This window comes from Oscarella lobularis, chromosome 19 (assembly GCF_947507565.1).
Source record: "Oscarella lobularis chromosome 19, ooOscLobu1.1, whole genome shotgun sequence".
NCBI lineage: Eukaryota > Metazoa > Porifera > Homoscleromorpha > Homosclerophorida > Oscarellidae > Oscarella > Oscarella lobularis.
Genome location: NC_089193.1, coordinates 728088 through 739090, shown reverse-complemented (window position 1 = coordinate 739090; position 11003 = coordinate 728088). Strand labels below are relative to the sequence as shown.

Here is an 11003-nt window from a genome sequence, read left to right as displayed (position 1 = left end):
CTGCACGTAACAGGCACGGAATGCGTTCACGGTGATTTGAGGGCCGCCAATATTATGATCAACACAAGCACAGCTGCTTTTGATCTGATTGATTTTGACTGGGCTGCTCGTGAGGGTAAAGCATTCTATCCTCCTAAAGTCACCAACTTGGCAGAGTGGCCCAATAAGATTTTGACGTAAGTCGTAGCACTGAAGGCAATCGATTTCTCATCGTCGCAACACTGTAAATGTGGACAAACACATCAGACATATTAATGAATTGATGTAAATGTATTATGAATATTTTACAGTAGAGACGATAATATTTATTTTAGGGATTCTAAGTATAGTACTTACTAGAAAACCTTATAATCATGTTGATGTCGATAGAGTTGATGTTATAGGCAATTTTTTGTAGTTTTAGATAAGTCCCGTACAACTGAACTATTACGAAACACTCCTTTAAGTACTTAGCTCTTTGTAGAGTGATAGATACACTAGGGAAACTATGTTAGAGACTAAGAGTTAAGCCTCCAAAAAGATCCAGTCATCGCGTCCTAAATAAGCACGTGATCGTCACATGGTCCTCAAATTGCTTATAGATCGACTTTTGGTGAATTTACAAGTGACGAGTCTATATAATCTTGGTCTGTTTCTTTGAGAAAATTATTTGAAAAAGATATATGTGAACACTTTGAGTATGTTTTTCTTGCGGCTGCGCTAGGAAAAAATGCAGATCCTGCTGTTTTTTTGACTGATGAAACGTACAAATGTTGATTGCTTTGTTTTCAGCGTTTACATTTTAGTAAAAAGAGATATTCATAATTAAAAGAAGAAAGCGACTAGTAATAAAAATAAAAATATATATTAGAGCAAACCACATTAACACGAGTCAACTATAGCAAAATTAACTAGTGAAAAAAAGGCACGACAAAAAATACTAAAAAATATACACTCTAAAACCAATTTTTGAGCTAAGTGACAGAATGATAGACTTTGTGAATGATCCTTTTAAAAGCACACAAAACAGCATACAGCAACAACACTTTAAAGCATACAGTAAGAAAGTTAATTTAGACAATATTTAGGAGAATAACTTTGTGAAACTAACAACAAGTTCTTAAGGAATATAGAATTCCTGCAATGAAGTATTATGTGGCGCACCATTCTGAGCATCAAATTTCAAAAAAAACCACTTGACCCATGCAACCTTCATTCTATTCCCTCTTTGTGTCTGACTCAGTTATATGCAAACTGTTTCGCGGAGCCAGCCCCGGCTTGATATCCCCAGCTTGCTTTGAAGCTGGGAGAGGGTCTGGGTCTGCGAGAATAATCAGTGACTACAAGCTAGCACAGTAGTGCAGATTTAGGAAAGTTATGCAAAGCTTTTTCTCTCACGTGCTTACACTGTACATTGTTGATCTTCATCATTCCGTGAGAAGAAGTATTATTTTCATAACCTTTCAACGACGACAAAAACGACGGCAGCGGCGACGGCGATGGTAACGGCAGCAACGATGTATGAATATTCTTTGCATAAACCGATCATCGAGCGAGTGCTCACTTGAACTGGGTCATCTAAAGCAAGCTGCGAAAATGGCTTTTAAGAGAGTAGCGAAGGTACATTATGTGTGGAGAAACCTTTACGAGGCCTGATCGCTTCGTAGGATTCAGAGACGCAAGGCATTGGCCAAGACGACTCAATCTTAGAAAAGCACATGAACAAAGGGACATGGAAAGAAACTATCGCTCTTACGATTTCTCCTCTAAAGCTGCTATAATGTTATCCCTGTGAATACCGCACTCTTCACAAGCTTGAAAAAGAGTACCAGCTGTTGCCTCTCGACCAGATTCTGCAACCCAATCTTCTATGGCCATCATTGAGCGAAGAAGATTCTCATCAGACTTTTCTTTGCACTGAAGTATGAAACTCGATTTTCGTCCCAAACAAACAGCAAACCTTTGCCATTTTGCTTCTACTAGAGCCGAGACAACGCGAATGACAGAAGGGCTGATCACCTCATTAAGTGCATCTGTAGAATACGATTGTGATCAATCGCGTAAGGCATTTTGCTAATGTACCTTTAGAAGTTGGTGTATCATCACCGAGCTGATGCCCAAACCAACAGTTAATTCTGAATAAGTCATCTGCCTGTACTCGCAGTCGTTTCCCAAATATATTGTATAATTTGGGATTGCTTGGAAAGTACTCGAGTTCCTCTCTTTGGAGCACAGGGAGACTCTTGACGTCAATATTCAAGTGTCCGTCTGCGCGTACGGCTTCTTCTATTTGACTGCATGTGCTATACTTGAAGCCTTCCATGCCTTGCTGGCATACATTTTTCATTTGCTTGCACAGATGCTCCTTGATTGACTGTAGAAAAAGAGGGCTTGCCTTTCCAAAGTCGTCTTCATTGATGTAACGAATTGTTAGAGCAATCCAACTCCCTCGCTTGTGATAGAGCAATTCAACTTCAACTGAAGAAAAAATCAAATACCGGTAAAACCAAAACGAGATATCTAGATCTCCATACCTTCTACAGGAGAGTTTTGATCTTGTATTAAAAAGATGCACTGATGACGAGAGAGTTCCGGGTTTTTTGGATACAAATTAAGAAAGCGAGTCACCAGACGAAAGTAGATGCACTCCGGAATGAATTTTAACTTCATCGGAATGATGACGAGAGAAGTGGGAAACGCAGATGAGTGATTGTGATTTTCCCAATGGGTAGGAGAATACAGAAACGCCGTTTTGAGCATTGAAGGAACATAAAAAGCCTTTCTGGGAGATCCAGCCACAGGTGCGATTACGTCAAGAAGTTCGAGAAGTCGAACAATTAGCCTATTATCGTTTTCGACATGCTCTGGATCAGTGACATTTAAATCAGTAGCAAAATCGCTGGAGAAAAAGTTTCGAATTTGCTCTAAACGATACTTCATTAAGTCATTTGACATTATGCCTTTGTCTTTGAGATTTCTCCACTCTGGCATCATGTATGGTCCAGGCTCTGCCGCCGTCACAAACGCGGAGAGAGCTTTGACCACCCACATAGGGCGGGTCAAAACGACGTCCTTTAAACCGTCCACTTCCGGATAGTAGAGAATCGCTCCAACGTTCGCAAGGTATTTCAGCGCTACGAGGACTTCGTCGCGACTTGAAAGATTACAGATTGTCGGATGCTGGGCGAGCTTAGCTATTTCGTCAACTTCAGCCACAACCGTTTTCATAAACTTGCTCCAGCGAAATAGAAGAATTTCAAGGTAAACCCAGTATAGAGGCTGTTTCTTCATTCCTTTCCAATATGTCATTGTCATACGGTCTACTCTCTCTCGAATTTCTTTAACGCCTTTACAAGGAGACCCTGAACCGGAGAGAGTATTGTCTATTAGAAATATTCTGTTGAAGAAATGAGTTATCTCGCAGAAATCTTCATCGTCTTCCCTGACTCCGTGTTTCTTCGGCACGACAATGTGTTTCATAAAGTCGCTGTCGCTAAGGAGTCGTTCAAACAGTTTTCCTTGCTTCCTCAACCAGTTTCGTACTGAAACTGAATCAGTGAACCTTTCCTTGTCGCTGTCCAAGACGTCTCTGTGAGAGCCAATCGCGAAGACAGGAGGAGAAACCACTTCTTCGTCTTTGCCCAGCCAATGGTCGCCCACAGGCGTCTGTTCGTGGGCCGCCGTGATTGAACCGAACCAGTACAGAGGGAAGTCTCCGTTTGTGCGAATCCAGCCCAATTCGTTAGTCTGGTTTATTACTTCGCCATCTGATGATCGATGAAACGATTCTGCTTCATCGGAGAGTAATTTTGATATGTCCATCACAATCATGTACATAGACAATCCAAAGACTTTGTGATCGGGCATGAAGGCCGAATGAGTGGCAAGATAAACTTCTTGTCCACCTAAATCCCAGATATCGCGAACGCCCAAGAGTTGCCTACTAAGATCTTCTTCACTAGGTCTATTTGTGAAGAAAGTGTGCACCAATTGCTGCTGCGAAGCCGTAAGCGCTTTCGAATCTATACCAACAGCTTTCAAATTCCCAGCCAAAGTTTCCGCTTCAGGTGCTGGTTGCACAAAGCTCATATCAGTAGAATCCCTGATTGGCGTAGAACAAATGTCATGATGCTCCGAATCGTCTAGTTCGGCCACTTCCGATTCGGAGTCAGAGTCTTTTGATTGTAGAGCAAAATCAGACGATTCCAAAGAAGTTTCGGGCCCACGCTTCGACGACAACTGCTGCTGATTCATTCGATAAACACCCTGTGCAATAAGCGGATCTAAGTGGTCTTTGCTGTCAGTAGCGATCCATCCGCTTGTTGCCGTGTGAATCATTGCCACAGCCGCTCCTTCTGTGCTCGGTTTATTTCTCTCAAATTGTCGGTTCAAAAGAGAATCAAAAAGACACGACTTGCCAGCCCCGTCCTGACCGGCAATAATGACACGAGAACGATTCACTCTCACCGAGCCGCGTTTTAAAGCTTCGTCATAGATTTCTTGAGAACGGTCGTAAGTTTCGCTGCCGTCGCCGCTCTAGCAGAAAGGTATTAATTAAGATCAGAAAAAGAAGACGACAACGAGGTCTTATCGCGTATTTAGCTGTGCTATTTGTCAAATTACAAAGTAGCTAAGACGCTCACCTTTGGCTGCTTCTTTTCGCTGCTGTGCTCAATAGAAATCTGACTACCCAAAATCCGTACAATAGCATCAACGACATCGTACTGCTTTGTGAAATCAGCTTCAAGAAGAGGCGTTCTACCATACTTTAACAACGTCAAAGAAGTCATACTGGAAAACAAAGCGTTACTTTATTTTTTGCTTCTATATTAGCTCCACACGAAATAAGAAATTCAGCAGTTTGAGCGTGTCCATTGTGACACGCCCAATGAAGTGCAGTATAGCCATTCTAACATTTACTAAATGACAGCCTTCTCAAAATCATTCATATTTCAATACCTGATGATGCTCATTGACTCTGCATCCAATTCTAAGAAGCAGTTTCGCAATATTCAAAAGACCCGCTCCACACGCAATTGCCAAAGCGCCATTACCAGCCTACATTCCAACACCGATTATTAAATAACTAACACGCGTTATTACAGCTGTTATTTACGTTGTTTTTTACAGAAATATCGCAACTACGTCGAAAAAGAATATTGATAACTTCTGAATGCCCTTTCAAAACGGCGCGAAGAAAAGGCGTCCCTCCTTCCTAATGTCAAACGGTTTGAAGCAAAAATTCAAACTTTCTCTTTAATCAATACCTTATCCAAAGCTTCTATCCTGGCTCCGGATGAAGTAAGAAATTCAGCAGTTTGGGCGTGTCCTTCATGACAAGCCCAATGAAGTGCGCTAAAGCCATTCTGGGCATTATTTAGAAATGAAAAACGCCTCTGAAACCTGTCACGTTCCATTACCTGATGATGCTCATCAACCTTGAAACCCATTCCAATAAGTCTTCTTAATGTGTTTAAATGGCCTTTTTGACTTGCAAGCGCCAGAGGCCCATTTCCATTCTTCATTTTCACAAGTATATTAAACGCTCGTTATGCGTTAGTACTTACACTGTCTTTTGCAGAAGTATTGCAACCATGTCGAATAAGAACATCCATAACTTGTACATGCCCATTCATAACGGCTTGCAGAAACGGTGTGGTTCCCAACTGGCGTCAGTCCATGAGAAAAAAATTATTCCTAATTTTTAATAAATCGATACCACGTCTAAAGCTTCTACATCAGCTCCCGCTGAAATTAAAAACAAAGCAGTTTCGACGTGTCCCTTCTGACATGCCCAAAGAAGTGAAGTAGCGCCTTCCTGAACATTGAAATATGACGAATCTTAACATTTAACTTGTTGAGTTGTACTACCTCATTAGAGTCATGAACACTCAATCCCATTTGTACAAGCTGTCTTGCGATATCTAAATGACCATTTTGACTCGAGAGTGCCAAAGCTCCAGTACCACCCTTCACCCAAATACTGAAATCAATTAGACGTTGCCTGTTACCAGTAACTTACGCTGGTTTTAGCAGAAATGTCGCAACCACGCTGATAGAGAACATTCATGACATCTGAATGTCCTTTACAAACAGCGAGAAGAAAAGGAGTCTCTTCCCACTGATATAAAACCGCAGCAATAAGAAAAAACATCCTAATTACTATTAAATCAATACCTGATCTAAAGCTTCTATATCAGCTCCAGATGAAATTAGAAAATCAGCAGTTTGAGCGTGTCCATTCTGACATGCCCAGTGAAGTGAAGTAGTTCCCTTCTGAATCTGAACATTCATAAATGATGCGTAGTGACATCTGTCACCTTCAAATACCTGATGAGAGTCATTGACACTTAATCCCATTCCAACAAGTTGTCTTGCAATGTCCAAATTGCCACATTGACTCGACAGAGCCAAAGCTCCAATGCCGTTCTTGATTCAGATTGATACTAGCATTGAATACAAAATGACCGCTTTCAATTCTCACGTTGGTCTTCGCAGACAAGTTGCAGCCGCTTTGAAAAAGAACAGTGATGACTTGTGAATGTCCTTCACTGACGGCATGAAGAAAAGGCGTGGCTCCCAACTATGCCAAACCGTAAGGCACATATCCCCCAATGTAAATTACTACCTTATCCAAAGCATCTATTTCAGCTCCAGATGAAATTAGAAATTCTGCCGTTTGAGCATTTCCTTCATTACAAGCCCAATGAAGTGACGTAAAGCCATTCTTGTGAAAGATCAAAAATGAGAAATGTTTTAAAAACATTCCATTTCTAATACCTGATCACGCTTATTGACACTCAGTCCCATTCGTAAAAGTTTCCTAGCAATATCTAAATGACCATAACGACTTGCAGCTGCAAGAGCTCCACTACCATCCTACATTCTATAATTGATTACAAAGGAACCACGTGTTCTGACTTACATGGGCTATAGCAAAAATGTTGCAACCTCGTCGAATAAGAACATCTATGACCTCGAAATGACCACAAATAACGGCTCCAAAGAAAGGCGTCAAACCAAACTAATGTCAAACCGAAAGGAAAATATTTCCACTTGGTAATTAATATTGCAATACCTCATCTAAAAATTCTTTATCAGCTCCAGATGAAATTAGAAAGTCAGCCATTTGGGCGTGACCTTCCCGACTTGCCAAATGAAGTGAAGTTGAACCTTTCTAAACATTTGATGAATCTTTACAACTGTCGCGTACTAACTGTAATACCGGCACCTGATGAGTTTCATTTACATCAAACTTTAGTCCAACTAGCTGCCTTGAAATCTCAAAATGACCATTAAGACTTGAAAGAGCCAGAGCTCCATTACCATCCTAATGCAAATTAGTGAATATATTGAAACACCATTACCCTCACTATATGTACATACGTTGGTTTTTGCAACAATGCTGCAACCACGTCGAATAAGAACATTCATTACCTCTGAGCGCCCATACAAAACAGCGCAAAGAAAAGGAGTGAAACCTCTCTGAAATCAATTTATGAAAAAAAATTCTACACTTCCTAATTCAAAAATGCCTTATTTAAAGCTTCCATATTAGCTCCATGTAAAATAAGGCATTCCGCTACATCTGCGTTTGGAGCGAGATGAAGGGCAGTTTCTCCGTCCTATACATCGAAAACCTCTTTGAATTGCTAGAATTGCCAAAACATTTTTTTGCGCACAAGGTTCGTCACTTCTTTCCACTTCTCCGGGTAGTTACGAATAAACTGCGCTACAGCAATCGTCACTCCTTCCTTGACCGCCGATAAGAACTCGACCTCTACGTAATTGAACCATAGATATATGAGAGAACGATTGACGTAAAAAAATGGCGTCGTGACTGTCCTCTAGCCTCGTAACGTAACAACAACGACATACTCGCGAATCCCGTATAACGGGAGAACGAGGCTAGAAAATCGAAGCATGCTCTGCCTCTGAACTGTGGTTTCGCCTGTCGCCTTGTGAAGAGGTCATTATAAAACAGAGAACGGTGCTTCTCGAGCGTAAACGAACGAGTCCACGTGTATGCCTATCTTAGTTCGAACCGTATTTCTTCATCGAAAGACTCTTCGAGGCGTTTGTCATGCCTCTGGATGTTGTTATCAGTCGGCAGACACAGTCAAATCGCTTCTTTAATCAAGGGAGACTTCTAGTTGTCGTGTAAAAGTAGACTACTATCCGGGACTCGAAAGATGACCCTGCAAAGATTACATGTAGAGTCGTGCAGCGGATTTGGGACATCATGCTTTTGGGACAGCTGCCTGCAAACGACGCGGCCGTTTCCCAAGTCCCTTTTGGCGTTAGAGGCTTTCACTGACCTTCCGCGTTCAGACGCACAAGCGTCGAGCTAATCGGCCTAACGCTCGCGAAAGCACAGCCCGTATATCACCCCGCCCCCGAGTCAGCGTTGTTGGAACGCGTCTAGGGTTTTTGGGACGCGCTCCTAACCGAGTGATTACGTCTATACATATGACTCATTATACATCATCTTGAAGCTAAATTCATCAGCTTTCTTTCGGTGCAAACGGTTTTTAAATAGAAGTCACCGTTTTGGAAATAATGCTGGTTTGAAAAAAGCCGGTATGTCATGAGTTTTGGGACACCATGTTTTATGTATCTCAAACTGTTTGCAACTTTGAAAAGTCAAGTTTAAAATGTATTGCGTCAAAAAAAGTTTTTCGAAAAATTCGCTCAAAAACCAACTAAAATGGCTAAAAAGAATTTTTTCCTAGCTTCTAGGGCAGTCTCTAAGGGATAAAATGTGTTCTTTTTAATGCCTAAACTTTGTTAACGTGATTTTGCAAAATTAGGTTGTGCAGGTTGACAGAGTACCACCGGTACTTGACGTCCAGGCATGAAAATGCGTAGGTACAATGCATTTTGAGTCTTATAGACAACACTAAAAGCAAGGAAAAAATTCTTTCCAGCCATTTTAGTTGGTTTTTAAGCGAATTATTGGAAAAACTTTTTTTGACGCAATGCATTTTAAACTTGATTTTTAGTGTCTTTTCAAAGTTGCAAACAGTTTGAGATACATAAAACATGGTGTCCCAAAACTCATGACATACCGGCTTTTTTCAAACCAGCATTATTTCCAAAACGGTGACTTCTATTTAAAAACCGTTTGCACCGAAAGAAAGCTGATGAATTTAGCTTCAAGATGATGTATAATGTGTCATATGTATAGACGTAATCACTCGGTTAGGAGCGCGTCCCAAAAACCCTAGACGCGTTCCAACAACGCTGTCTCGGGGGCGGGGTGATATACGGGCTGTGCTTTCGCGAGCGCTAGGCCGATTAGCTCGACGCTTGTGCGTCAGAACGCGGAAGGTCAGTGAAAGCCTCTAACGCCAAAAGGGACTTGCCGCGTCGTTTGCAGGCAGCTGTCCCAAAAGCAGTATGTCCCAAATCCGCTGCACGACTCTATATAGGGCCATTCTCTATTTATGTAAATTTTACATGTACGCACTGTCACACGACGATGTTAAGGTACATGCAGACGGCACTTTCCTTTCGAATTCGGCATCTGAGGGAAAGATGGTGAGAGCCCTCGTGAGATTTTTCTTTTACTAGTCCGGGACTTCGAGGATCTCTGGAATTTACTTCAAGTGCGCATGTGCGAGATCGTCCAGGAGCCGCCTATCGAGTGGGTACTGTAATGAGCGAAAAGAGAGCGTCGGACTCGTTCGATGCGCGTCTGAGTGAATGGACGAGACGAAGAAAGCCTATAGAGCTTTTTGGAGCGCCGAAAATAGCGCGGGCGTCGCTTTGCGACATGCTCGCCGACTTGCTTCACCTTCTGTCTACCTACAGCGGGCAGATTTCGTCTAAGAACATCAGAAAGATTGTAAAATTTCTCATTATACCTGGAGCTAGGAAGACGTTCAGGATGACAAAGACGAAAGACGAAAGGTGAGTACACCGTACTAGTATGAAGCAAAGCTAGGAGGCGTTACGCTTAGAAAAGGTCAAAGCGCGATTTTTTCCTTTACGCTTTAGTTAGTTCAATCCGAGGGTCTGTAATTGTCTTTTTATTTGCACGGCAAGACGTACGCGCTCCAGCTAGACCCGTCTAACTGTTTACGTGCAAAACCTTTCTTATGGCATTTCGTGCATGTTGAAAGCGTGCTAAGACATTAGTATGCAGCTTTCACCACGTGTGCCATTTACCGCTGTGTTCCCTCTGCATCGTCAAAGCTACATATAGTATGCGTAGCATTGAACACTCGTTCTTCTCGCCTCCCTGCTTTTGTCCATAGGGCGTGCGAAAGGTCTTTTTCGGCCATCTCCTCTAGTGAAAGCGTTTTTTGGGGACGTTTCCTTCTAATTGTACCTATAATTGATAATTGATTGCACGAGATCCTGGGGCCCCCCTTTGCCGAATCGTTTACCCTAAGTGTCCAACTTTTTCAGGGTTATGGTTGATCTTGTATTGTGTGTCTTTGCGTCGCATTGCTGTTGAAGACGGCGAGCGCTTGTCCAATTGTTCCAGTGTTTACCCTTCTCTCTGTGCGCACAGCAGGGGATCTCGTGCGATTAATTTATTCTGGTGACGTTCCTCGCCATAGACTCTCTCCCCATCTGTGGGGGGAGTTTTCCGCAATTAGTCGTGCTCCTAAGATTACCGCATCGCCTACCGTTGCTGTCTTTAGTTAGTTTTTCGTCTTTATTGTCTTGGCAACGTTGGTTTATAGGAACAGTGAGTTGAATCAAATCTTATGCACCTGTTTGGTTTTCTTTGTTACCGGTATGCACTGTCTGTTTCTCAATCTATTGAGCTCCTTTTATAGCTGTGGTCGATTTATTTTAATTTTTCCGTTTTCACACGAATTGTCACGTCCTCTCATTTTTCCTTATCCGAGTGCCCGGAGTACTGCGTCTAAGCTCCGTTGTGTAACCTCTAATATCATATATGTTGGGGGCACTGTCTGAGTATTCGCAACGCTGTGTTTAGGGTACAATTAGGGAATTCGTTTTCTTTGTTACAGAGCCTGTTGAACTAGTGCGGTACTGCTGGTAGCAGG

At 42.1% G+C, this 11003-nt stretch overlaps 2 protein-coding genes across 3 annotated transcripts in view; one reads left to right on the top strand and one right to left on the bottom strand.

The window, feature by feature from the left end:
- Positions 1-909: 909 nt before the first annotated feature.
- LOC136198404 (uncharacterized) lies at positions 910-8155 on the bottom strand. 2 transcript variants are annotated; one of them, XM_065988341.1, is made up of 28 exons: positions 8025-8155; positions 7662-7759; positions 7515-7604; positions 7366-7464; positions 7211-7309; positions 7058-7156; positions 6905-7003; positions 6760-6858; positions 6608-6706; positions 6464-6562; positions 6310-6408; positions 6157-6261; positions 6002-6100; positions 5851-5949; positions 5699-5797; positions 5547-5645; positions 5400-5498; positions 5247-5345; positions 5096-5194; positions 4939-5037; positions 4790-4888; positions 4623-4745; positions 2514-4515; positions 2062-2457; positions 1736-2012; positions 1621-1684; positions 1386-1567; positions 910-1326 (listed from the first exon to the last, which is right to left on the bottom strand). In XM_065988341.1, the coding sequence occupies exons 1-27, from the start codon at positions 8062-8064 to the stop codon at positions 1433-1435; spliced, it is 5013 nt and encodes a 1670-aa protein (XP_065844413.1). In that variant the 5' UTR covers positions 8065-8155; the 3' UTR covers positions 910-1326; positions 1386-1432. The 2 variants fall into 2 exon arrangements, with proteins under 2 accessions (XP_065844413.1, XP_065844414.1); XM_065988342.1 differs by having other exon boundaries at positions 6157-6255.
- A 1447-nt stretch (positions 8156-9602) lies between these two features.
- LOC136198679 (uncharacterized) overlaps positions 9603-11003 on the top strand; it is a 28972-nt gene continuing 27571 nt past the window's right edge. Inside the window, exon 1 of the mRNA XM_065988686.1 lies at positions 9603-9891. Coding sequence (XP_065844758.1) covers positions 9638-9891 — 254 coding nt within the window. The 5' untranslated portion in view covers positions 9603-9637. The remainder of the gene's footprint in view (positions 9892-11003) is intronic.